Source organism: Chrysemys picta, chromosome 2 (genome assembly GCF_011386835.1).
Source record: "Chrysemys picta bellii isolate R12L10 chromosome 2, ASM1138683v2, whole genome shotgun sequence".
Lineage (NCBI taxonomy): Eukaryota > Metazoa > Chordata > Testudines > Emydidae > Chrysemys > Chrysemys picta.
In genome coordinates, this window is record NC_088792.1 from 127,770,107 (window position 1) to 127,797,212 (window position 27,106).

General features: G+C 49.6%; 2 protein-coding genes across 4 annotated transcripts in view; both read left to right on the forward strand.

The window, feature by feature from the left end:
• SLC12A7 (solute carrier family 12 member 7) overlaps positions 1–27,106 on the forward strand; it is a 354,616-nt gene that overhangs the window by 65,995 nt on the left and 261,515 nt on the right. The gene's annotated exons all lie outside the window — the stretch shown is intronic.
• LOC135981481 (PAX-interacting protein 1-like) lies at positions 4,361–6,916 on the forward strand. Its single transcript, XM_065584175.1, has 2 exons — positions 4,361–5,391; positions 6,273–6,916. The coding sequence occupies exons 1-2, from the start codon at positions 5,001–5,003 to the stop codon at positions 6,773–6,775; spliced, it is 894 nt and encodes a 297-aa protein (XP_065440247.1). The 5' UTR covers positions 4,361–5,000; the 3' UTR covers positions 6,776–6,916.

Consider the following 27,106-nt stretch of genomic DNA (forward strand, 5'->3'; position numbering starts at 1 on the left):
TCCAGTCGTAGATCCTCCCCTAAGGGATGTCTCTGTCTGAACCACATGCTCCTCCGCACTTGTCGCCTTTCCCCCAAGCCCTTAGTTTAAAAACTGCTCTACAACCTTTTTAATTTTAAGTACCAGCAATCTGGTTCCATTTTGGTTAGATGGAGCCCATCCTTCCTGTATAGGCTCTCCCTTTCCCAAAAGTTTCCCCAGTTCCTAATAAATCTAAACCCCTCCTCCCTACACCATCGTCTCATCCACGCATTGAGACCCTGCAGTGCTGCCTGTCTAACTGGCCCTGCGCATGGAACTGGAAGCATTTCAGAGAATGCTACCATGGAGGTCCTGGACTTCAATCTCTTACCTAGCAGCCTAAATTTGGCCTCCAAGACCTCTCTCTTATCCTTCCCTATGTCATTGGTACCTACATGTATCATGGCCACCAGCTCCTCCCCAACATTACACATAAGTTTATCTAGATGTCTCAAGAGATCTGCACGTACTTCTCCCAGTCATCGCAAACACAGTTATCTATGTTTCTAATGATTGAATTCCCCATAACTATTACCTGTCTTCCTAATAACTGGAGTTCTCTCCCCGGAGAGTTATCCTCGGTATGAGAAGATACCACACCATCATCTGGAAGGAGGGTCCAAACTATGGGATTATTTCTCTCTGCTCCAGTTGGATGTCCTCCTTCCCCAAGACTATCATCCTCTTCAACAACACAGAGGCTGTCAGACAGTGGAAGGGATCGTTGTACTGTGTCCCAGAAAGTCTTATCTATGTACCTCTCTGTCTCCCTTAGCTCCTCCAGTTCAGTCACTCTGGTCTCCAAAGTACATGAGGGTCAGGAGCTCCTTGCACCGAATGCACACATACGCTACTTGCCCATAGGGCAGGTAATCATACATGCTACATTGAGTACAATAAACTGGCTAGCTCCACTCTGTTGCTCGACTTTTGCCTGCATTCTCTTTTTTACTCCTGCATTCCTTTGTTGTTTTATTTTTATCAGGGGGTGTTTTTGGCCTTAAGTTTAAAAAATGTTAAGTGTATCTAGCTCCCCCCGCACCCCTGCACCCAGGCTCCCCCTCTAAACTCCCTCTCAAAACTCTCCTGTTAGCTGCTCCTGTTCACTAGCTCCTTAGCTTAGGAGCAGGCTTTTTAAAGCCCTGGTCTTCCTGAGTAGCCCTGCTCTCTGGTTAAGGGTTGATGGGTGCTAAAGGGCTTAGAGGTCAAAGCCTTGTTAAGAAGCTTTCAGTCTTGCCTAGCAGGCTGCTAAGTTCAGCACATGGTCCCCCAAACAAACAGACCACACGATATATTTCAGTCAAGCAGCAAGCACACCACAAATACACACACTACAGACAACAAACTTACCCCAAGGGTCATGTAATCGCTCCTTCTTCACCTGGAGAACTCTCTTGCAAAACTCCCCTGTTAGTTACTCCTGTTTGCTGACAAGTAAGGAAGTCCATGTACATTTGCCAGATAACTTCTAGTTTTCTATTTGAGGCTGAAAATACACCTCCATCCCAGTAGCTAACATAAAATGTGGCTTAAACACCTGGACTTACAGCCTTACACATTCAACTATTTGGGGAAAGTCTTGACTGTCAAAGAAATGAGACTAAGGGCCCACTGTCCACCAGTTCTTAAAGACCGATAGCAAGTTTAAAACACAGAATCAGCATCTGATAGCAGGGTTACTACAATACATCTTGGCTTTTGGTGGAGCCAGAGGAAGATATTGACGTTAGTGTTTGCTTTGTCCCAAACTCTAAGAGGAAGTTACCAACAAAACTGCAAGTGTTGGAACAATCCATGAACATGGCACTTCGAAATGTATTGGAAGTCTTCCAACTTGTCATTCTTTGGGCAGTCCCACAAAGCTCTACTTTCCCCCCAATCCTATTTAACATCTCCATTAAACTGTTGGGAAAATTATTGGACAGCACAGCTTCAAATGTTAGCAGTATATTAGCAACATGAGCTTTATCTCATTTATGACATAACATCCATCCTAATACTTGTCAGAGATAACCGTTTGGCTGTAAATTTTTCCATTGCAATGATTCCCAGCCTGTATTTCTCCATGTTCTAATCTTGAGAGTTCTTCTTCCAAAAATGAGCAATCACCCCTAGCTATTAGTAGTAATTATGAGACATTCCCTGAGGGTATGTCTACACTACAAACCTAAGTCGACGTATATTAGGTTGACTTACAGCCACTGCATGTCCATACTACCCTCCTTGGGTTGGTGGTGCACGGCCTCACGAGGAACGCTTCCACCGACCTAAGAGGGGCAGTGTGGGGAAATGAGAGACTGGTCTCTCAGCTCTGCAGGCAGCTTCCTGCTGGGAGCCTGACTGCCCCACAAGCTCCCAGGTTCCTGGTGGGCTTCTCCCTCCTCTGCTCCCTGTTCCCCACTGGGAGTGGGGGGAAGCTGCCCGGGGCTTCTCACCTCCAGGGAGCAGGGTCCAGCTGCCCCGGCTTCTTGCCCCCCTGCCCACTCCCCACTGGAAGCCAGGCAGCCTTGTCAATTTTGTGGCTCACCAAACTGTAAAATTAACAAGACTGCCTGGCTCCCAGTGGGGAGCAGGTCGGGGTTTGCCCTGGCTTCTTACCCCGGCTCCCAGCTGGGAGTGGGGTCTAGCCACCCAGCTCTCGAGGGGAGCTGGGGCAGCTGGGCTCTAGCTTCCCAGCTTTCTTGTCAATTTCACAGCTCCTGATGTGAAATTGACAAGACAACCAATGTAAGGGATGCAGTGTCGTGTTGTCCTAACTACGCTAACATAAGCCTTATGCCTCTTGTGGAAGTGGATTTATTATGTCGATGCACTTACATCAGTGGGAGGAAAGCTGTAGTGGAGACACTGACATAATTAGGTGGACAAAAGCTGCCTTATGTCGACCAAACTGTGTAGTGTAGAGCAGCCCTGAGTCAGTAACTTATTAGTATAACCTAATAGCATTACTATGGGCTCTGTGGGTAACCTACTTACCTTAATTCTATTTGTTACTTTCTCTAAAATTGTTATATTAGGACATTCCCATTATATTTACAGAAAAGGTCCCACATCCTCTCCAGCATCTGACTCTGTTTTATGCAGTTTCCCTTATTATTTTTGGGAAATGTCACCTGAGAACAGAAGAAAATTCAGAAGGCACACAAACTATTTTCTAAAATAAATAACACATGGGAGGAGAAACGGGGGCAGAGGAGTTGTGGGGAGAAATGAAGGAGAGGGGTTTATGCAGTTAAGGGAGAATTATGCGGGGGGATGGATGGAGAGGGGTTAGTGGCTCAGTAAGAAGGAGGGGATGAGATTAGAGAGAAGAGAGTGGAGGAATAGGACACGGGAAGGGGTGACATGGAGTGGGGGCAAGATGAGTAGGGGATTTGCGGTGCCTATCATGGGAGCTGGAATATGGGGGTTCCTGCCACTCAGAGTGTGGCTGAGACCTCATCTCTGCCCTCCTCCCCCAGTGAGCTGATATCTGGGGAGTCAAGAACTGGCATATGGGGAGCATGCACCAAGAGCCCAGTGCTGAGACTGGGGTGAGGAGTTGAGAACAGGCATATCACAGGATCTCCAGCACTGACACTGCAGAGAAGGAGGGGTTGTAAGAACACCCATTGAGATGAATAGAGCCGTTGTTGCATTTCAGAGCATTCATCTTCATGGGGTGATCTCATTCAACTGAGAACATCCCATTGAGATGAAAGGGCCTCTTCACACTTCTCTGAGCTTCCTGTGTTGCAGATGGATGTGTAAAGCCCCTTCCAAATTACTTCATTGGTCTGTGCCTCAGTTTCCCTATCTGTACAATAAATTCCCTCCTTGTACAGTGCTTTGAGATCTACTGATGAGATATGAGATCTATTGAGCACTAGATATTATTATTACCTGACCACAGTAGTGTCTGTTTCAAACCTTCACGATAACTACAACTACCTAAATGAACACTAACTCCTACCAACAACAGTTGTCTCTTTGTTTATAAAAACAAAACAAAACAAAAAACCAACAACAATAGGAAATTCACTGACCAACATTTTCATTAACACAGAATTAAGGTTGCCTAGTGGTATCACCAGACATGCCAAACCCACGAAAAAAATGTGGAAATTAGGCTTGTTTTTGGCTTAATTGGCTTGAGAGTTGCTTGTTGGCTAGTTTTTGGCTTGTTGCAGTTTGTTGCTTCTTTTTTTTTTTTATTGGCTCCCAGCAAGCAGGGGCCAGGGGTGGGTGGGGGGAATGTCAGTGGTGCACAGCGGGCCCACCACAGTCCCAGACTGCACGCCGGGGGGATCTAGTCACAGAGTGTTTGGGTTCTTAGGGATTGGTTTATTTTGGCCTTGTTTTGAAATGGGATTAGCTTGATTTTTGGCTTATTGTGAAAATCGGGGTGCTTATTTACTGCGTGAAAATTGGCAACTGTGGGTATCACATGCTTTTTCAGAACACAGAGGCCTGGTCTACACTACGGGTTTAGGTCGACTTTAGCAGCGTTAAATCGAATTAAGCCTGGACACGTCCACACAACGAAGCCCTTTCTTTCGACTTAAAGGGCCCTTTAAACCGGTTTCTTTACACCACCTTCGACGAGGGGATTAGCGATAAAATCGGCCTTTGCGGGTCGGAATTGGGGTAGTGTGGACGGAATTCGACGTTATTGGCCTCCGGGAGCTATCCCACAGTGCTTCATTGTGACCGCTCTGGACAGCACTCTTAACTCAGATGCACTGACCAGGTAGACAGGAAAAGACCCGCGAACGTTTGAATTTCATTTCCTGTTTGCCCAGCGTGGAGAGCACAGGTGACCACGCAGAGCTCATCAGCACAGGTAACCGTGATGGAGTCCCAGGATCGCAAAAGAGCTTCCAGCATGGACCGAACGGGAGGTACGGGATCTGCTCGCCATATGGGGAGATGAATCAGTGCTAGCTGAACTCCGTAGCAGTAAAAGAAATGGCAAAGTATTAGAAAAGGTCTCCAAGGCCATGAAGGACAGGGGCCATAACAGGGACACACAGCAGTGCCGCGTGAAAGTTAAGGAGCTACGGCAAGCCTACCACAAAGCCAGAGAAGCAAATGGAAGGTCTGGGGCAGAGCCGCAAACTTGCCGCTTCTACGCGGAGCTGCATGCCATTCTAGGGGGTGCAGCCACCACTACCCTAACTGTGTGCTATGACTCCGTCAATGGAGAAACACCCAGGGAAGACGGTTCGGGGAACGAGGAAGATGAGGATGGAGGTACTGTAGGTAGCTCACAGCAGCAAGGAAGCGGAGAAACCGGTTTCCCCAACAGCCAGGATATGTTTGTGACCCTGGACCTGGAACCAGTAACCCCCGAACTCACCCAAGACCCTCAGGGCACACAGGAGACCTCTGGTGAGTGTACCTTTGTAAATATTACACATGGTTTAAAAGCAAGCGTGTTTAATGATTAAGGATTAATTTGCCCTGGCAATCACGGCCAGTACATCTACTGGAAAAGTCTGTTAACTTGTGTGGGGATGGAGCGGAAATCCTCCAGGAACATCTCCAGAAAGCTCTCCTTCATGTACTCCCAAAGCCTTTGCAAAAGGTTTCTTTGCAAAAGGAGGGCTGCCTTATCCCGTCCGCCATGGTATGACACTTTACCACGCCAGGCCAGTAGCACGTAGTCTGGAATCATTGCATAACAAAGCATGGCAGCGTATGGTCCCGGTGTTTGCTGGCATGCAGACAATATCCATTCCTTATCTCTCTTTGTTATCCTCAGGAGAGTGATATCATTCACGGTCACCTGGTTGAAATGGGGTGATTTTATTAAGGGGACATTCAGAGGTGCCCGTTCCTGCTCTTCTGAACAGAAATGTTCCCCGCTGTTAACCACGCGGTGGGGGGAGGGGTGAAGTGATCATCCCAGAGAATCGGGTGTGTGTGTGGGGGGGTGGTTTACTTGGGTTTGTGCTGCATGTTAACCCGGAAACCGCAGCCCCTCCTTTTACATTGAAAACCCATTTTAAATGGCCAACCCAATTCATCCTTGATATGGGAAATGCGCTGCTGTTTGAAACCTTTCCCGCATGTTAAGAAGGTTAAAAAAGCCAAAAGACTGTGGCTTACCATGGCTGCCTGCAAGCCGAAATATGTTGCCTGGCACTGCGTGAGTGATCTCTCATACCAAACCGTCAGGCAGAGGAAAAATGCGACCTTGTAACGAAAGAGTGTACCCATTGTTCCTAAAATGTGTCTTTTTTAACCACCTCTCCCTTCTCCTCCACCAGCTGCAAATGTTTCTCCTTCGCAGAGGCTAGTGAACATTAGAAAGAGAAAATGGAGGACGCGGGACGATATGTTCACGGAGCTGCAGATGTCCTCCCACGCTGATAGAGCACAGCAGAATGCGTGGAGGCAGTCAATGTCGGACATGAGAAAAGCACAATATGAACGAGAGGAGAGGTGGCGGGCTGAATGGCGGGATGAAAAGAGCAAGTGGCGAGCTGAAGATGATAGGTGGCGTCAGCTTGCAGACAGACGGCAAGAGTCAATGCTCCGTCTGCTGGAGCATCAAACTGATAAGCTCCAGCATATGGTTGAGCTGCAGGAAAGGCAGCAGGAGCAGAGACCGCCGCTACAGCCCCTGTTTAACCAACAGCCCTCCTCCCCAAGTTCCATAGCCTCCTCACCCAGACGCCCAAGAACACGGTGGGGGGGCCTCCGGCCACCCAGTCACTCCACCCCAGATGATCGCCCAAGCATCAGAAGGCTGGCCTTCAATAAGAGTTAAAGTTTTAAAATGCAGTGTGTCCTTTTCCATCCCTCCTCCCCCACCCATCCCAGGCTACCTTGGCAATTATCCCCCTACTTGTGTGAGGAATTAATAAAGAATGCATGAATGTGAAAAAACAATGACTTTATTGCCTCTGCAAGCGGTGCTCGAATTGGGGAGGGGAGGGTGGGGTGGTTGGTTTACAAGGAAGTAGAGTGAACGGGGTCGGGGGGGGGGTTTGGAGGGTTCATCAAGGAGAAACAAACAGAAGTTTCACACAGTAGCCTGAAACTCATTTTCAAAGCTTCTCTGATGCACACCGCGCCCTGCTGTGCTCCTTTAACCGCCCTGGTGTCTGGCTGCGCGTAATCAGCGGCCAGGCGAGTTGCCTCAACCTCCCACCCCGCCATAAATGTCTCCCCCTTACTCTCACAGATATTGTGGAGCGCACAGCAAGCAGCAATAACAATGGGGATATTCTTTTTGCTGAGGTCTGAGCGGGTCAGTAAGCTGCGCCAGCACGCTTTTAAACGTCCAAATGCACATTCCACCACCATTCGGCACTTGCTCAGCCTATAGTTGAACAGGTCCTGACTACTGTCTAGGCTGCCTGTGTACGGCTTCATGAGCCATGGCTTTAAGGGGTAGGCTGGGTCCCCAAGGATCACGATAGGCATTTCAACATCCCCAATGGTTACTTTCTGGTCCGGGAAGAAAGTCCCTTCCTCCAGCTTTCGAAACAGACCAGAGTGCCTGAAGACGCGAGCATCATGTACCTTTCCCGGCCATCCCACGTTGATGTTGGTGAAACGTCCCTTGTGATCCACCAGGGCTTGCAGCAGCATTGAAAAGTACCCCTTGTGGTTTATGTAGTCGGTGGCTTGGTGCTCCGGTGCCAAGATAGGGATATGGGTTCCGTCTATGGCCCCACCACAGTTTGGGAATCCCATTTCAGCAAAACCATCCACTATTGCCTGAACGTTGCCCAGAGTCACTACCCTTGATATCACCAGGTCTTTCATTGCCCTGGCAACTTGGACCACAGCAGCCCCCACCGTAGATTTGCCCACTCCAAATTGATTCCCGACTGACCGGTAGCTGTCTGGCATTGCAAGCTTCCACAGGGCTATCGCCACTCGCTTCTCAACTGTGAGGGCTGCTCTCATCCTGGTATTCTGGCGTTTCAGGGCAGGGGAAAGTAAGTCACAAAGTTCCATGAAAGTGCCCTTACACATGCGAAAGTTTCGCAACCACTGGGAATCGTCCCACACCTGCAGCACGATGCGGTCCCACCAGTCTGTGCTTGTTTCCCGGGCCCAGAATCGGCGTTCCACGCCATGAACCTGCCCCAGTGACACCATGATTTCCACATTGCTGGGGCCTGTACTTTGTGAGAGGTCTATGTCCATGTCAATTTCCTCATCACTCTCTTCGCCGCGCTGCAATCGCCTCCTCGGCTGGTCTGGGTTTCGCCTTGGCGTGTCCTGGCTCTGCATATACTCCAGGACAGTGTGCGTGGTGTTCATAGTGCTCATAATTGCCGCGGTGATCTGAGCGGGTTCCATAATCCCAGTGCTAGCTATGGCGCCTAGTCTGAAAAAAGGCGCGAAACTAGTATCTGACGGACCAGGGGAAGGAGGGAGGGCGGGAGGGAGGGCAGGCCGAGTGACGACATGGCGTACAGGTACAGGGAATTAAAATCAAGAAAGGTGGCTGTGCATCAGGGAGAAACACAAACAACTGTCACACAGAATGGTCCCCCCAAAGATTAAACTGAAAACCCTGGGTTTAGCAGGCCATTGATTTGACGGAGGGAGGGGGAAGCAAATGAATACAGAACAAATCTATTTTTTACATCTTAAGACGACGGTGCAGCGTGACTGATAGCCCTCGGTATCTTCTGGGTGCTTGGCAGCAAATACTGGGCGCTTGGCAGTTAGTGTACTACGATGGCCTTCAGGCCTATTGCACAATCTGCTGCTCAGGGAAGATTCTGCTAATGTGCGATGATCCAACTTGTAATAGGACGGTTACCAGTCGTAATACACCATCTACTGCCAAAAGGCAAGGGGCTGGTGCAATGCAGCCCTACGGCTGCCAGCCCCACAGCTGCCAGCACCCAGATCGCCGATGAAGGCTACCAGTCTACTGCACTGTCTACCGCCAAAAGGCAGTTAGCTGCTGCTGCTGTGTAGCAATGCAGTCCCACGTCTGCCGGCACCCAGATGACATATGGTGACGGTGAGCTGAGTGGGCTCCATGCTTGCCGTGGTATGTTGTCTGCACAGGTAACCCAGGTAAAAAGGCACGAATCTATTGTCTGCCGTTGCTGTGACGGAGGGGGAGGGGCCTGACGACATGTACCCAGAACCTCCCGCGACACTGTTTTGCATCATCCGGGCATTGGAATCTCAACCCAGAATTCCAATGGGCGGCGGAGACTGCGGGAACTGTGGGATAGCTGTGGGATAGCTACCCATAGTGCAATGCTCCGGAAGTCGACGCTAGCCTCGGTACTGTGGACGCGGTCCGCCGACTAGAGCACTTAGAGCATTTTATGTGGGGACACACACAATCGGCTGTATACAACCGATTTCTATAAAACCGGCTTCTATAAATTCGAACTAATTTCGTAGTGTAGACATACCCTTAGGCTATGTCTACACTAGCACTTTTGTTGGTCTAACTTATGTCAATCAGGTGTGTGAAAAAAACACCCCTCTGAGCCGTTACACTGACAGAAGCACTGGTGTGGATAACATTATGTCGGTGGGAGATCCTTTCCCACCAATATAGCTACCACTGCTCATTGGGAGTGATTTAATTATGTCTACAGGAGAGCTCTCTCCCGTCAGCATACAGCGGCTACACGGGTGATCTTATAGCAGCACAGCTGCATTGGTACAGCTATGCCGTTGTAAGGTCTCTAGTGTAGACATAGCCGTAGTTCAGCAAAACCCAAACTGAAAACCAAGAAGTGCAGAGTTAAGGTACATGCCCATACAAACTTACCTCTGCACTCTCTGAGTGATGACCCAGTGCAACAGTGACACACACTCAGTCTGCTTTTGCTCTGTATTGTACAGGAGCTACATGCACTCATTCAGTTAGGCTACTGTACAGAAAGAACATCAGATCTGCTAACTTTTTCAACCTCTTCCCCCTTATGCACACAATGTCATTCAACATTGTATATTCACTTATCCTTCATTAAACGCATAGACCACATTCCTCTCTCACCTAACTGCTGACAAATGTCATGTCAAGAAGACTCCTGTGCCCTGCTATCGACACAAACTACACAACACAACACTGAAAAGGAAGCAAGGAGAGGGGCTCATTAACCCCCAGAGGGGCATCGCTCCCCTACACCACCTGATATCACAACCGTGGAAAGCTCTCTAATCCTTCCACCATTCAATACAGCTAAAGTGCTTGCTGAGAAGTCCTAGTAGCTATTGTCAGCTGTGGGGAGGGGGAAGGGAGTAGGGGACAGACAGAGTTAAGGTTGTGTGGGCATGTACCGAAACTCTGTTTTTCTTAGTTTTCAAAATTCTGAATTTTGCTGAACTCAGCATTCTGCAATGGCACCATATAGCCCTGGGAAATCTTAAAACTCTGGGTTAACAAAGTTTTTTTGTCAGTTACTTAAACAACCTGTTGTTTGATTCCCATCCATTGTTTACTGGGGTCATCATAGTACTAGGCTGATGGTGATCTTCAGAGAACCTCCCAGTAATACTTTAGTAAATTTGGTACTGTCAGTTCCCCTTTTTGGGAATTTATTGTCCTACACAAATTTAATAAGCCTTATTTGACTCTCCTCTAGGGTACTTTTTACCCATATTAGTGGGTCTGAAATAGGAATTAGTTTTTGGTAACCAGTTCATTTTTTACCACCATATGTCTAACCCAATCCAAATATATATTTTTCCAATCCAGCATCATTATCTGTTTTGAAATAATGGGAGGGAAGTTAATTTCATATAAGTGACTGAGGTTATGAAAAAAATTGGCTCCTAAATACCTTGATCACAGAAACACATATGTATACTGTAGCTATGGACTCATAGATTCTGCCAGTTGATATTTAATATTTTGGATTCAGTATAATTAATTTTATAGCCTATTTCACTTAATTCATTCATTTCTTTCAGAATGCTGATCATAGACCGTACTGGATTGGTGAACCTTAGTATCAATGTCTTCTGCATACAGCACAATTTTATTATGTGCAATCCTGTAACAATACATACATATATATATATATACACACACACACACTACAAAGAGGAGCTACAACTACAAGGTTGTCTTCTATCTCCCTTGTTTACCTTCTTTACTGAACCCCTGGCAAAATATATAGTTTTCAATAAAGAAGGTAAACAACCAGGGGGATAGAACCTCTTTATAGTTGAAATTTTTTGGTGTGTAAACCATTACTTCTTCTTCGAGTGATTGTTCACGTCCATTACACATTAGGTGTACGCGCGCCGCGTGCACGGACGTCGGAAACTTTTTCCCTTAGCGGCTCCCGTCGGGCTGGCAGGGCCCCTCCTTCCCGCCAGAGCGGCGCCCCGCTCTAGGGTATATATATCCCTGACGACCCGACCCCTCCAGTTCCTTCTTACTGTCCGTGGCGGCGTTGGAACAACTCTGTCTCTCGTCTGAGAGTGTCCCTTAGCAAATAGTCATTAGTGTTATCTAGCAGTTATCAGTTAGTTTATAGTAGTGTTGAGCCAGTAGTTAACAGCTCATTAGGGTACTTAAAGTTCCTGCCGTGGTTGTTTGTTCAACCCCGGCACCGGCCCTGGGCGGCGGGGTATGCCACACGCCCAAGGCTTCAAGGCTTGTGCCACGTGCCGCAGGCCTATGCCATTGAGCGACCCCCCACGCCTCGTGTCTCCGTTGCCTGGGGGAAGCTCACCAGAAAGAGCGCTGCAAGATCTGTAAGGCCTTTAAGCCCAGAACTAAAAAAGAGAGGGACTTTTGCCTTAAGCAGCTGCTCATGGAGACGGCGTTACAGCCCTTCACTTCGACGGCACCGTCTGCCTCCGTGCGGAGCGCCCCGGCATCGGTGCGGGAACCAGCACCGGCGGGTCACCTGAAGCCCGCGGCACCGACCCAGTGGGGAAATGCACGACGCCGATCGTCTTCGCCGGCGAAAGCGAAGGGCCAGTCTAAGGCCCGAGGACGCTCCCCGCACAAGAGGCTGGCACCGGTAAAGACCTCGAGTGCCCCTAAGGCCGATACGGCCCCAACACGGACCCCGGTAGTGGCTCCGGCGCCGAAAGGCCCGTCGAGCCCCGGGATGGGCGCGTCGAGTGAGGATGAAGGGCTAGAGGAGCTCGTGGAACAGCCCTCCACTCCGGACACGTTTGAGGCAGCTAAGGACCTCATCGCTTTGTCCGTCGAGGCCCCGGCACGCGCTGAGGGCGCTCCGCCGATGCTGCCGCGTAGAGGCAAGCCGGCGATGTTGCGCCCATCACGGTCGCCGTCTCGGCACCGCTCCAGGAACCGGTCCCGGTCGAGCTCCGCCTCGGTGGACTCCCGGTTGCCCTCGGCGCAGGAAGCACCGCAGCAGTCGGGCTTCAACAAGCGGTCGGCACCGACTCAGCAACCGAGCACGAGTCGGCACCGCGAAGCGTCGGCGGTTCGTTACCCAAGGCCGTCCAGTCGTAGCCGTTCCCGGTCCCGCGATCACCGGTACCGTTCCAGGTCCAGGTCGGCGAGGCGCTATTCCAGGTCCTGGTCGCGGAGGCGCTACTCCCCAGAACCGGACCGGCACCATTCTACGGCTCCACCGTGGCCTTCCAGGTCACCGTCCGTGGTCTCGGGGGCTGACTCAGACCGGTACGGCGGGTATGCCCATAGACCACGGGCCAGCAGAGACTACGGTCAGTCCCAATGGGGCCAACTGAGCCAATGGCCATTCTGGACACCCTGGGCCTACCACCAGCAAGGACCCCCATCGAGGGCCTTGAGATCCGGGCCACCCGGGTACCGATCCTGCTCCCCGCGGCACCGCCCGCCATCGTATAGGGAGGCAACGGTCTCTAGACCACCGGAGCGGGAAGGAGTGGACTCGGCACCGAGTACGGTGCCATCCCAATCCCACGCTGCGGGTCAGGCCGCAGAGGAACAACTGGCTGATGCCGGGTTGCTGGACAATGAGGATTGGCAGAAGGCCCCGACCTCTTCCTCCTCGCCAGATGAGGCGGTAGCGGGCACATTGGTGTCCGGCCCTCCCCCGATCGACCATCGGGCACACCAAGACCTGCTTCGCCGGGTAGCCCTCAATCTGGGCTTGCAAGCGGAGGAGACTGTAGAGCAGGACGACCCCATGGTCGATATCCTGAGCCCAGAGGGCCCCTCCAGAGTCGCTCTCCTGATTATACGGACAGTACAGTCCAACTATAAGACGGTGTGGCAAACACCGGCCTCTAGTGCGCCAACGGCAAAAGGCGTAGAGAGGAAATACTTCGCCCCATCTAGAGGGTTTGACTTCCCCTTTCTTCACCCGTCCCCCTGTTCGCTGGTGGTCTCGGCGGTCAACGAAAAAGAGCGGCATGGCCAGCAAGCTCCTGCCCCCAAAGGCAAGGAAGCTAAGAGATTGGACTTATTCGGGAGGAAAGTCTATTCATCTGGGGGCCTTCAACTGAGGATCGCCAATCAGCAGGCGATTCTAAACAGGCACAATTTTAACTCGTGGGCATCAGTTGCCAAGTTTAAGGCCTCCCTCCCACCTGACGCGCACCAGGAGTTCACGGCCCTGGTGGACGAGGGAATGGCAGTGGCCAAGACCTCATTGCAGGCCGCACTAGACTCAGCCGACGCGGCGGCTAGAACAATTGCGTCGGGAGTCATGATGAGGCGCTCGGCGTGGTTGCAGGCTTCAGGTCTCCCGCCAGAGGTACAGACCACGCTGCAAGACCTCCCGTTTGAAGGTTTGGGCTTGTTTTCCGACCAGACGGACGCCAGGCTACATAGCCTTAAGGACTCACGAGCGACCCTTAAGTCGTTGGGTATGCACACTCTGGTAACGCAGCGTAAGCCCTTTAAACCCCAGCCACCGCAAAGGCATTACCACCCTCGCCCCCGACAAGAGCCGTACCGCCGTCGAGGCAGGGATAACAGGCGGAGATGTAACAATACGCCTAACCAGGGCCAGAGTCACGGCCAGGGCAAGCCGCAGCCAGGGAATAAACCAGGCTTTTGAAGCTACGCCCGAGGACAGCGTACCATATCCAAAAAAACATACCGGATCCTCCTCTGTTTTTCAAAGACCGCCTGTCCCATTTCTACCGGGCATGGTCGCGCATAACATCGGACCGGTGGGTCCTGTGCACAGTGAAGGCGGGCTATACCCTCCAGTTTTCCTCGCCCCCTCCCTGCCATCCCCCTTCCCCGTCCCTCTTCAGGGACCCTTCTCACGAGCAACTTCTCACGCAGGAGGTTCAGACCCTTCTCGCTGCTGGAGCAGTAGAAGAGGTCCCAACAGACCTGAAGGGGAAAGGATTCTACTCCAGATACTTCCTGATCCCCAAGGCAAAAGGAGGCCTCCGTCCTATTTTGGACCTGCGCGAGCTAAACAAGTTTCTGATCAAGGCTCGCTTCCGTATGGTCTCCCTGGGAACTATTATCCCATCCCTGGATCCGGGGGATTGGTATGCTGCCCTCGATATGAAAGATGCCTATTTTCACATCGCAATCAATCCGGCCCACAGGCGATTCCTGCGCTTCATGGTCGACCAGCGCCACTTCCAATTTACGGTCCTGCCCTTCGGCCTGGCGTCAGCACCACGAGTGTTCACGAAATGCATGTCCGTGGTGGCAGCCTTCCTTTGAAAGAGAAGGATGCGGGTGTTCCCGTACCTGGACGATTGGCTACTCGCGGGCAGGTCGGAGGCCGAGGTCCAATCTCACGTGAAGCTGGCCTTGCAGACGTTCGACAAGCTCGGCCTCCGGGTCAATGTGCCCAAGTCCACGTTAGTCCCCACACAGAGGCTGGACTTCATAGGTGCAACCCTGGACTCGGTAACCGCGCAAGCGAGCCTACCAGAGGCACGGTTCATGTCAATTCACAGAGCCGTAAGCTCGGTCCAAAAATTCCCCACGACAACGGCAAGGTGTTGCATGCAGCTTCTGGGACATATGGCAGCTTGCACACACGTGGTCAGGCATGCCCGCCTGAGGCTCCGACCTTTACAGTTGTGGTTCGCCCACACTCATCGCCCCAACAGAGACCCATTGGATCAAGTAGTCACGATCCCAAACCAGGTGCTCAGCTCGCTACGCTGGTGGCTCGATCGCCAACAGGTATGCGAAGGGATCCCCTTCGCTGCCCCACAGCCCACTCTGACGTTGGTAACAGATGCATCGGAGCTGGGCTGGGGGGCACACCTGGGGGAACTGCGGACCCAAGGGTTGTGGTCCAGAGAAGACAAGCTGCTTCATATCAATCTGAAGGAGCTAAGAGCGGTTCGCCTCGCCTGTCAGACCTTCCGCGCCACCATAAAGGGTCACAGCGTGGCAGTCCTGACGTACAACACTACCGCCATGTTCTATATAAACAAGCAGGGCGGGTCCCGGTCTTCTCCCCTCTGTCACGAAGCACTCCACGTATGGAACTTCTGTATAGCCCATGCGATACACCTCATCGCGACGTATCTTCCGGGAATTCAAAACGGCTTAGCAGACCGCCTCAGCTGATCCTACCGAATGCACGAATGGACGTTGAAGCGAGATGTCCTGCATTCGATCTTCTGGAAGTGGGGCTTTCCCCGGGTGGATCTATTCGCCACCAGGGACAACAGCCAATGCCCTCAGTTCTGCTCGTTCCAGAACCTCAGCCGGGGATCATTAGCAGATGCCTTCATGATCCCATGGGGAGGGAGCCTGAGATACGCCTTCCCTCCGTTCCCACTCATACACAAGGTTCTCCTCAAGACCCGCAGGGACAGGGCAACGATCATACTCATCGCCCCGGCCTGGCCACGCCAGCATTGGTTCACGTCCCTGCTGGAACTGTCCATAGCCGATCCTATCACCCTCCCCCTCCATCGCGACCTAGTCACGCAAGACGAAGGTCGCCTACTCCACCCGAACCTGTCTTCGCTACATCTCACGGCATGGTATCTCTCTGGCTGAATGATGCAGAACACAGGTGCTCTCACCAAGTTCAGCAAATCCTCCTTAATAGTAGGAAGCCCTCTACAAGAGCGACCTACCTGGCAAAATGGAAAAGGTTCTCCCACTGGTGTGAGCCTCAACGCATACAGCCTTTACAAGCCCCAGTTCCGTCTATCTTGGACTACCTACTGCACCTCAAGAATCAAGGGCTTGCGCCCGCCTCAATTAGAGTTCACTTAGCCGCTATTTCGGCTTTCCATCCGGGAGAGTTGGGAGTGTCAGTGTTCTCCAACCCCACAGTGGCCCGATTCCTCAAGGGGCTGGAAAGGGTGTTCCCCTACTCGCGCCCGCCTGTCCCGGCATGGAGTCTGAACCTAGTCCTAACAAGACTCATGAGTCCTCCCTTTGAGCCCCTAGCCACTTGCTCCCTCACGCACCTCTCGTGGAAGGTGGCGTTTCTCGTGGCCATCACGTCGGCCAGAAGGGTATCGGAATTGAGGGCCCTCTCTTCGGAACCACCCTATACAGTGTTCCATAAAGATAAGGTGCAACTGAGGCCGCACCCCAAATTCCTCCCAAAGGTGGTATCACAGTTCCACATGGGGCAGGACATTTGCCTACCGGTGTTTTTTCCTAAACCCCATACGGACCCTCACCAACGCAGCCTACATGCCCTGGATGTCCGAAGGGCGTTGGCATTTTACCTGGAACGGACCAGGTCGTTCTGCAGAACACCCTAGCTGTTCACTGCGATTGCGGAACGTATGAAAGGCTTGCCTATCTCGACACAGCGCTTGTCGGCATGGATTGTGCATTGTATACGCACCTGTTATGAGCTCGCCAATGTTCCGGCCCCGGAGATCCGGGCCCACTCGACTAGAGCCCAAGCGTCCTCTACGGCCTTCTTGGCGCAGGTCCCTATCCAGGAGATCTGCAAGGCAGCCACCTGGTCGTCCATACATACGTTCACAGCCCACTACGCGATCCATCATCAGACCAGAGAGGACGCAATGGTCGGTCGGGCTGTGCTACAGTCAGTTGTACCTTGACTCCTACCCACCTCCAATGGTAAGCTTGGGAATCACCTAAGTGTAATGGACGTGAACAATCACTCGAAGAAGAAAGAACGGTTACTTACCTTCTGTAACTGTTGTTCTTCGAGATGTGTTGTTCACGTCCATTACACTTCCCACCCTCCTTCCCCTCTGTCAGAGTCTCCGGCAAGAAGGAACCGGAGGGGTCGGGTCGGCAGGGATATATATACCCTGGAGCGGGGCGCCGCTCTGGCGGGAAGGAGGGGCCCTGCCGGCCCGACGGGAGCCGCTAAGGGAAAAAGTTTCCGACGTCCGTGCACGCGGCGCGCGTACACCTAATGTGTAATGGACGTGAACAACACATCTCGAAGAACAACAGTTACAGAAGGTAAGTAACCGTTCTTTTTGATCATAGTGGAGGAGGAGTTTTATAATATTTATCCAAATCTTAACATTGCCTCCAAAATCTCTCTCTGATAGTGGTGTTTTTAGGAAAGCCCATTTTAGTTTAGGAAATGCCTTCATAGCATCTTGACTTTGTGTGGCTTTGCTATTACTATTATACCTGCCTCTTTCATTGTATTAGGAAACTTCTGCCTCTCTTAAAATCAGATAATTAAATAGAGTGGCTATGATATTGCATAGTGCAGTGATATTGAATGTTTTCTTGTAAAACTCAACTGAGAAGCCATCTGGTCTTGGAGATTTTTGTATTGCCATTGATTTAATCACCTCTATAAATTTCTTTCTCTACTGGTCTTTCTATATCTATCATCTCTGCTCTGGAGTTAACTTTGGCATGTTGACCTCTTTGACACTAAGCATCCCTATATTCACAGCTTACATACTATTTTAGTAATCTTTGTATAAAGTATGCTTGTGAGGTATCATTTTGAAAACTAATTACTTGCTGAGCATTAATATTCTTGCGTGATGTATGTATGCAACAGGTATTAAGAGTTATGACTATATGCTGGAATTATAACTAATGTGTGTTCAAACCAAGTATGTCCGGGAGAGTTGGTAAACAGGTCTATCCTGAACAAAGGAATGTGGGTTGACCTCAGTTTACATACAAACAGTAAATAGACTCATCACGTTAATAAGGGTTGGAGGCAAACCTTACACTAGCAAGTCGGGGAGAAGATGCCATGGCAACTACACAGAGCAGGAAAGAGAAGCTTGGTCTGAGTTTTACTTTTCAGAAGAATGCATTTCAAAGGTTCACTGGTCTATAAAGACAAGGGACTGAACCTCAAGTGATAAGCAATTGAATCAAATGGTATACAATATTACTGTGCTACAGAAGTGTATAGGGTGAATTCTCTTCTGAAAGCTAATGACACCCTTGTGATTAATGTCATTGTGAAATGTATGTATTAACACATTGTAAGGAATTATGGATGCTCATTGATATTAGGCTGTACAGTCTGGTCAGGCAGGAGGGAAAGTCACAGCATGACATAATGGGAAAAAGATCTTTTAACTGCCTATCTTACTTACAGTCCTAGGCAGGTCTATCTCACCCCTGGCCCCTAGGGGTCCATATGTGTGAGAACTGATTCTCATCAGCAACTGCCTCCTCCCCCAAGGAAGAATGTGTTTTATCTTCCTAGCATCTGTCTGTCTCCTATGTAAATTAAGAATGGTGAGACCAGAAACAATGGACACTCCATTTACGTAGAAATGAGCAGGAGGATGGGTAGCTCAGAGAAAGGGAAAGGCACCATAAGGTCACCCTGCCTTGTGAACTAATTCATTGAACTTTGGAAGATGTAAGCAAGGTCGAAACCATCTTTGGCATCTATCACTAGATAGACACAGGGGAACAGGGCCTTTGCAAGCTGAGAAAGATGAGTCCCTCAACCATGAGGGTGTGTGTGTGATGTATCTGGAACTGAATGTAGGTGAGAAACCTGCTTAGGCAAAGATCTTTCACCTAAGAAGGTTAGGGAACCCATAACTTCATACTTTCGTGGAAGGTCCTGACTGAGGGAAAGTCAGCAATGTCTGGGAAGAAGAATGACTGATGAGAGGAAAATATCTTGAACAAAACCAGTATCTTGCTAAATTAAATTTTAGACTTTTAGAAGCATATTTTGTTTTGTTTTACTTGTTACTCTATCTTCATTCCTTATACTTGAACTCACTTAATCTTTTATATATATTTTGTTAATAAATGTATTTCATTTTTACCATAAACCAACTCAGTGCTGTGTTTGAAGGGAAGGGTGCATTTACCCCCAGTTAAATAAATAAGTGTGATGTGTTTTTGTGTCTTTAGAGGAACAAACAAACCATTCAATTTTTCTGAATTGTCCAGGAGAGTGCTGAACATTTCAGAGCACACAGTTTAGGGAAAAATTGGGACCGGTAGTGTGTTGGTGTGACACACTAATTTGCATATAATTTTACATTTGTAAGTTCAATTTTCATGATAAAGAGATTGCAGTACAGTAGTTGTATTAAATGAATTGAAAAATACTTTCTTTTGTTTATTTATAGTGCAAATATAATCAAAAATAAATATTAGGTGAGCACTGTGCACTTTGTATTCTGTGTTGTAATTGAAATCAATATATTTGAAAATGTAGAAAACATCAAAAATGTTTAAATAAATGGTATTCTATTATTGTTTAACAGTGCGAGTAATCAATCGTGATTAATTTTTTTAATCGCTTGATAGCCCTACTTTATATGCATCCCTGGCAACATTTTTCATTGTTTGTATTTTGTCATTAATATCAAAGTAGAACTTAGTTTTCTTTTTTTTTATAGCATCCCGAATAACTAAGTCTTTCATTCTAGGATCACCATTATTGATTTTTAAAGAGCTATAGACATTGCATGATATGTTAATACTTGAGGTATGATTCTGAATCTGTAATATCTGCTACCAAGGATGAAGAAACCAGGATGTAATCTGTCCTCATGTATACATTGGAGGGGCTGGTAGAAAAAGGTGTAATCACTTTTTAAAAGGGATGCTGATCCCTCCAGGTGTCATGAAATCCAGATTTATAACATTTGTCTTTGACTTTTGGTTGTCAGAGACCTGGGTTCTGAATCTGCAGTGACCTTGCATAAGCTCTTTGCTAACTTGTTTAAAAAAATTGGTGGGGCATGTTCAGTAACTCTTTCCCAGATTGAAGTTGATGGCCTTAGTTGACAATAAGGGTCATAAATTGCATGGGAATTTAAACAGACCTTAGAAGATGAGAGATTTGGATTTCTGGGCATTTTTCAGGAAAAGTCAGAACACTTTTCTCTAGGTACAGGGTATATGGTGAATATGTTCTCTCTCTGCATGGCAGCACCATGGCAGATTTGTATTCAAGTTAACATTTGATAGGTTCAGCTTAATGTAGCAGCTTGATAAGTTTATGGAGGGGATGGTATGATGGGATAGCCTAATTTTGGCAATTAATTGATCTTGTGACTATTAGCAGTAAATATGCCCAATGGCCTGTAGTGGGATGTTAGATGGGGTGGGATCTGAGTTACTACAGAGAATTCTTTCCTGGGTGTCTGGCTGGTGAGTCTCACCCACATGCTCAGGGTTTAGCTGCTTGCCATATTTGGGGTCGGGAAGGAATTTTCCTCCAGGGCAGATTGGCAGAGGCCCTGGGGTTTTTTCGCATTCCTTTGCAGCATGGGGCCTGGGTTACTTGCTGGAGGATTCTCTGCACCTTGAAGTCTTTAAACCACAATTTGAGGACTTCAATAGCTCAGACATAGGTTAGGGGTTTGATACAGGAGTGGGTGGGTGAGATTCTGTGGTCTGCATTGTACAGGAGGTCAGACTAGATGATCATAATGGCTTCTTCTGACCTTAAAGTCTATGATTCTATGTACATATTGTCCAATATAGATAAAAAATTATAAATTTGAACGTCTCTCATTGAACTTTCAATCTTGATAGAAATAGTTTAATGTTGAGCACAAACATCATTCTTGAAACAAATTTCTGTTCTGGAGTAGTGGGGATGTAATTTTGTGCTTGCTAGTCAGATATACAGTGACTGAAAAATGTATTTAGTGGGGAAGGGATATAGCTGTTTTACTGTGTTTCTGCTTTATTGCTCAGTTCTAAGTTGTGCAGACACAAACTTATTTTTTTAGTTAGCATTTATATATCATTAATTATCTTTATAGATTTTTGATTTATTTTTAAGGAAAGCTTTTCAGTTTCCCTTGAGTGGTGGTGAAATTAATGTAAGTGAGCTCTGGATAAATCACAACAGGAGGTCTGGACTATGTCTAAGGATACAATTTTGACATGGAGGTAGGGTTACCATATTTAGTGCCTCCGAAAGGAGGACACTTTAAAGGGGCCCCAACCCCGCCCCAGCCCCGCCTCTGCCCCCGCCCCAACCCCGCCCCCTCCCCAAAGTCTCCGCCCCCTCCCCTGCTTCCCGCGAACATTTGAGTCGCGGGAAGCCTGAAGCAGGTAAGGGGGGGTGTGGGGGGAGGAGGCGCGGCCCACCCCCAGCACCGCAGGTCCCCAGCCCGTCCCCCGAGCCCCCGGCCCGGCACCGCCTGCCGAGTCCCCGACCCGGCTGCCGAGTCCCCGGCCGGGCCCCCCAAGTCCCCGGCCCAGCACGGCACCGGGCCCCCCTGAGCATCGCCGGCCGAGCCCCCGGCCCGGCCCAGCACCCGCCCCCCCGAGCACCGCCGGCACCTGGCCCGGCACCCGGCACCCGAGCCGCCGGCCGAGCCCCCCGGCCCGGCCCGGCACCGGGCCCCCCCGAGCACCGCCGGCCGAGCCCCCGGCCCGGCCCAGCACCCGGCCCCCCCGAGCACCGCCGGCACCCGGCCCGGCACCCGAGCCGCCGGCCGAGCCCCCCGGCCCTGCCCGGCACCGGGCCCCCCCGAGCACCGCCGGCACCCGGCCCGGCACCCGGCCCGGCCCCCGGCCCCCCCGAGCACCGCCGGCACCCGGCCCGGCCCCCGGCACCCGAGTCGCCGGCCGAGCCCCCCGGCCCGGCCCCCCCGAGCACCGCCGGCCGAGCCCCCCGGCCCCGGGCCCCCCCGAGCACCGCCGGCCGAGCCCCCGGCCCGGCACCCGAGCCGCCGACCGCATGTCCGATTTTCCCGGACATGTCCGGCTTTTTGGGATTTCCCCCCGGACGGGGATTTGGAGCCCAAAAAGCCGGACATGTCCGGGAAAATCCGGACGTATGGTAACCCTAATGGAGGACACATTCTGTGTCTTTAAGGGACCCCCATGACTACTTTGGCTTCAGCCCCCACCAGAGCAGTGGTCAATAGCCAGGGTTGGGCCAGTGGGCTGGGACACCATCCAGGGCTAGAGCAATTCCTGGAGGCTGGGCTGGAGCAGCCACCCGGGGCTGGAGCAGGAGCTGGCACCCCTGACTGTTAGTTCCTTCTTCCCCCTGGTATTTTTAGGAAAAGTCAGGGACAGTAAAAGTCAGGCTTCTGTGATTTTTGTTTATTGTCCGTGACTTTTACTAAAAATACCTGTGAAAAAATCTTAACCTTAACTACGTCTAACCCTACTGAAGGATGCCCTGCTGCTCCCTAGACATCCTTCCCAAAGAGTGCATTATTATATATAATGATTACTTCACTCATAGGTGGGTGGCTATGCCATTAGTTTCAGTGGGGTTTTTGGGTGATGAGGAGCTTTGAAAATCAAGCTATTTTTATTTAGCTCCCTAAATATGGATTTAGGGGCTTAAATTTAGGCACCCAGCTTTGAAAATGCTGGTCTTAATCTCAAAATGAATTTTGGATACAATGATGAAGTTAGTTTTATTAAAATATTTAAAACAAAATTTTGATCTCACAAATGTTTGGGAGGAAATAACTAAAAAAGGTTGTGAATATAGTGAATCAAAATTGTTTTAAATTGAATATTTGTGAACATCTCCCATTATTTGCCAACCAACAATTTTGTGCTAAACATCTCCCACTATTTGCCAACCCTAAAAATTTTGTAGAATTACTTTTTTTCTTTTTCTGTCTTGAGTGTCGGAACTCAATAAGTACTGTATTTCTGAAATCCTGTTGCTGAGAACGACTTCTGGACAGCAGAAATATTATCTTTTTGGATATTAATTCACTCTCATGGTGTCAATCTACTTACATGGTAAACGGAACAATCATAGTTAGTTTTAATCCTGGTGAAAGCGTCTAGTGAACTTTTGGACTTTGCAAATAGTTAACTCAGTCTGCCTGAGTACCCTTTTTGGGTAAAATCTGTGTGTGAAATAAGCACCAGTGTGGATTTCCATTTCTTGAGACAGAGGTATCTTTTGTCTTCATTAGTGAAGGGTTGATGCCTTGCACTGACTTTGAAGTAAAATGCATTTGTAGCTCCCCTTCTAATGACTTCAGAACTGACAGAGTGTTTAACCCAGCGATACTCAGACATCAGTGGTTCAGGAGCCAAGTTAGAGATCAACATTACCCAAAAGAGCCACAAAAGTGTGAATTCATCGTTTCATTTGCTACAGTACTATATATTCATATTTAAACAGCATGATGGGAAATATTTAGTTTATGTATATATAATATATATGTTATTCTTATAGCACAATAACTGACCAAGTATTATTATTGTCTCAACTAAAATTGGTTAATAACATAGTAAAAGAATCCTGATTGGTTATAACTTAGGTCAGGTAATTAAATCACACAGTGTTTTAATATCATGTGCTGCAAAGGGTTACAAGAGATATAGAGCCATTTGCAGCTCTCGAGCCTCAGTTTGAGTATCGCTGATTCAGCCTCTGCCATGTATGAAGACAGAGCTTTAGCCTGTGTACACTTGCAGGTGACTGTTGTGAGTCCTGAAAAGAGTGAGAATGTTTAATTTGTAAGTTGGGAAGAAAAAGGAAATGCTTATCTGTAGCTTGAAGGGTCTTGTACCAGGAACTCTTGCTGTTTTTGGCTGTTTTGTGGGTGAATTCACTACTCTTAAGTATAGACATCCTGGCACATTTGGCAAACATAGCTTTAAGGGGGTCCTTTCCCCCTGTTTTTTGTTCAGTCTTCAGGCAGGCCAGCTGCCTTAGGAGAGGAGTCTCAGTTTCTGCTACTTTCCATTGTGCAGCTCTTAAACATTTGTCCTGCTAACCCCGGCTGATATATGCTCTCCTCCACTCCTCAGTAGGTATTACCATGACATAAGGGATTGGAGAGGGAGTTGTCATAGATGCTGCTGCTGTACATACTTATAGCAATAAATTGTCTCTTGGAACAAGGTAGGGTTACCATAATCCAGCAAGCAAAAAAGAGGACGGGAGGAGCCCCGCCCCTGCCCCTCCCACTTCCCCCCCCTCAGAACCCCCAACCCTCCCCCTGCTCCTTGTCCCCTGACTGCCCCCTCCTGGGACCCCTGCCCCTAACTGCCCCCCAGAAGTCCACCCCCTACCTAAGCCTCCCTGCCTCTTGTCCCCTGACTGCCCCCTCCTGAGACCCTCCCCCCATCCTAACTGGCCCCCTAGGACTCTACCTGTACCCTGACTGCCCCACCCCTTATCCACACCCCCACCCCCAGACAGACCCCTGGGACTCCCACGCCCCATCCAACCACTCTCCACCCCCTGAAAGCCCCCCCAAAACTCCCGACCCATCTAAACCCCTCTGCTCCCTGTCCCCTGACTGCTCCAATCCCTCTCCGCACTCCTGCCCCCTGACAGCCCCCCCAGAACTCCCAAACATCCCCCCCCGCTCCTTGTCCCCTGACTGCCCCCTCCTGGGACCCCTGCCCCTAAGTGCCCTCCAGAACCCCACCCCCTACCTAAGCCTCCCTGTTCCTTGTCCCCTAACTGCCCCCTCCTAAGACCCCCCCCCCAAATGCCCCCCAGGACCCTACCCCCTACCTGTACCCTGACTGCCCAAAACCTTATCCACACCCCCAGAAAGCCCCCCCGAACTCTCGACCCCCCCGTCTCTTGACTGCCCCTTCTCCGACCCCCTGGCCCCCTTGTTGTTGGCCTTTCTTCACCTAATGCCTCGGTGAACTTGCTCAGGAACTGCCTGAGCCGCTCGTGGGCACGCTGGGCAGCAGTGGGGGAGGAGCTCCAGACTGCCGGAGCCGATCTGCGAATGCAGGGAGGGAGGGAGGGAGGGGGGGAGTGATTTCTGCTGCAGGGGGGAGGAGGAGGGGCTTTCTCTGGCTGTCGGAGCCCCATGTAAGTGACACCATCCGGCCGGCTGCACTGTTAGCCGCGCGTGCTCTGCATGGGGGGGAAGTCCGGACATTTACAAATTCCCCCCGGATGCTATTTTTAGCTTAAAAAGCTGGACATGTCCGGGAGAATCCAGACGAATGGTAACCCTAAACAAGGGAACCTATCTAGTCTATGACATAGGATCTCTCTTTACTTTGGTGTTACTTCTGAGAGGATAGAGGTTTGAGAGGCATATGTCTTAAACCGCTCAGAAGGAAACTTTTATAACTGTAAGCAGACAAGCTTTTTAATTGATGCAAAAAAGCCCTGATTGATTGTTTTGTACCGCAAATAATATCTACCTGAGTTAGTTCTTTTATCTGGCTTACAATCAGGTTCTACTGCACCAATGTGGAAATGTGGTTCGTGACCACTACTACTCCAATGTCCTTCTCATACATGCTTTATGTAGTGTCTTTTAAATCTATTTCAATTAGCAAATTACATTTTTAATTTTGTTTTACCCTATGGAATCTGTGTCTGGGCTTGTAGGTATTCTCATCAGTTATCTTAGATTTCAGCCTCCAATACAGATGTATTGTACATTATTCTAAATTTCCCATTTAAAAAAGCCTCTGCGTGAAATAAATTTATTATCAATGAAGCCGTTATAACAGGGGTGGGCCTGCGGCCTGTGGGCCGCATCCAGCCCACCAGCCATTTTAATCTGGCCCTAGAGCTCCTGCTGGGGAGCAGGGTCTGGGGCTTGCCCTGCTCCGGCGCTTCAGCTGGGGAGCAGGGTCGGGGGCCTCTGCGTGCGGCTCCCAGAAACAGCGGCATGTCCCCCCTTGGCTCCTATGACTAGGGGCTGCCACGAGGCTCCGCTCCACATGCTGCCTCCTCCCCAAGCGCTGCCCCCGCAGCTCCTATTGGCTGGGAACCGCAGCCAATGGGAGCTGCAGGGGCAGTGCCTGCGGACGGGGCAGTGTGAAGCAGAGCCACCTGGCTGCGGCTCCGTGTAGGAGCTGGAGGGAGGACATGGTGCTGCTTTCGGGAACTGCTTGAGGTAAGCACCACCTAGACCCTGCACCCCTGAGCCACACACCATGCCCCAACCCCCGGTCCCAACCCGGAGCACCCTCCTGCACCCCAAACCCCTCATCCTCAGCCCCACCCCAGAGCCTGCACCCCTAGCCAAAGTCCTCACCCCCCCCACCGCCCCCTCCCACACCCTGACCTCATTTCTGGCCCCACCCTGGAGCACACATACCCAGCCAGAACCCTCACCCCGCCCCCCAACCCCAATTTTGTGAGCATTCATGGCCCGCCATACAATTTCTATACCCAGATGTGGCCCTCAGGCGAAAAAGTTTGCCCACCCTGTGTTAGTGTATATGGAGTTAATGATTATTTATGGTTGAAGAAAGAGCTGGATTTAATATTTGAATCTAAGATTTGACCATAGGAAGTCACCTTTTCAAAGTAATAACATGCATTAAACAGCAACTCAAGAGGCTGTCCTAAATTGCTTAAAGTTGTTGAGTATTTGTTTAATACATACAAATGACTTCATATAGAAATTTAAAACCAGAACAGTGCTTGCAATTAAAGAAAACTGTGTTTACAAACAAGAGATTTAACCAAATGTCACTTTGAACTGTAATTACGCTTTAACATGAAATATATTTGTGATTATATATTTGACCCAAAAAGAAATTAGCTTATGCATAATGAAATAACTATTGGATTACATTAATATCATCATTCATTGCTCATATGCACAAAGATTATATGAGGATGATGCTTGCGATAGCAGGGAACTGTCCAGTCTTATGTGCTTATATTTTCTTAATGGAAATATTTTCTAAAATAAGATTTCTGTTATTACTTCTGCTAAGTATAGTTGGCTGCAGGCACAGTTTAAATCTTCCTACTCAAACACTACACTCAGTGATAAGGGCAGGGCCTAAGTTACTAATGTCAAATGTCTTTACCATTGATAAAGATCATGTAGCTTAATTCTGTTGGAGTGTACTGCTGCT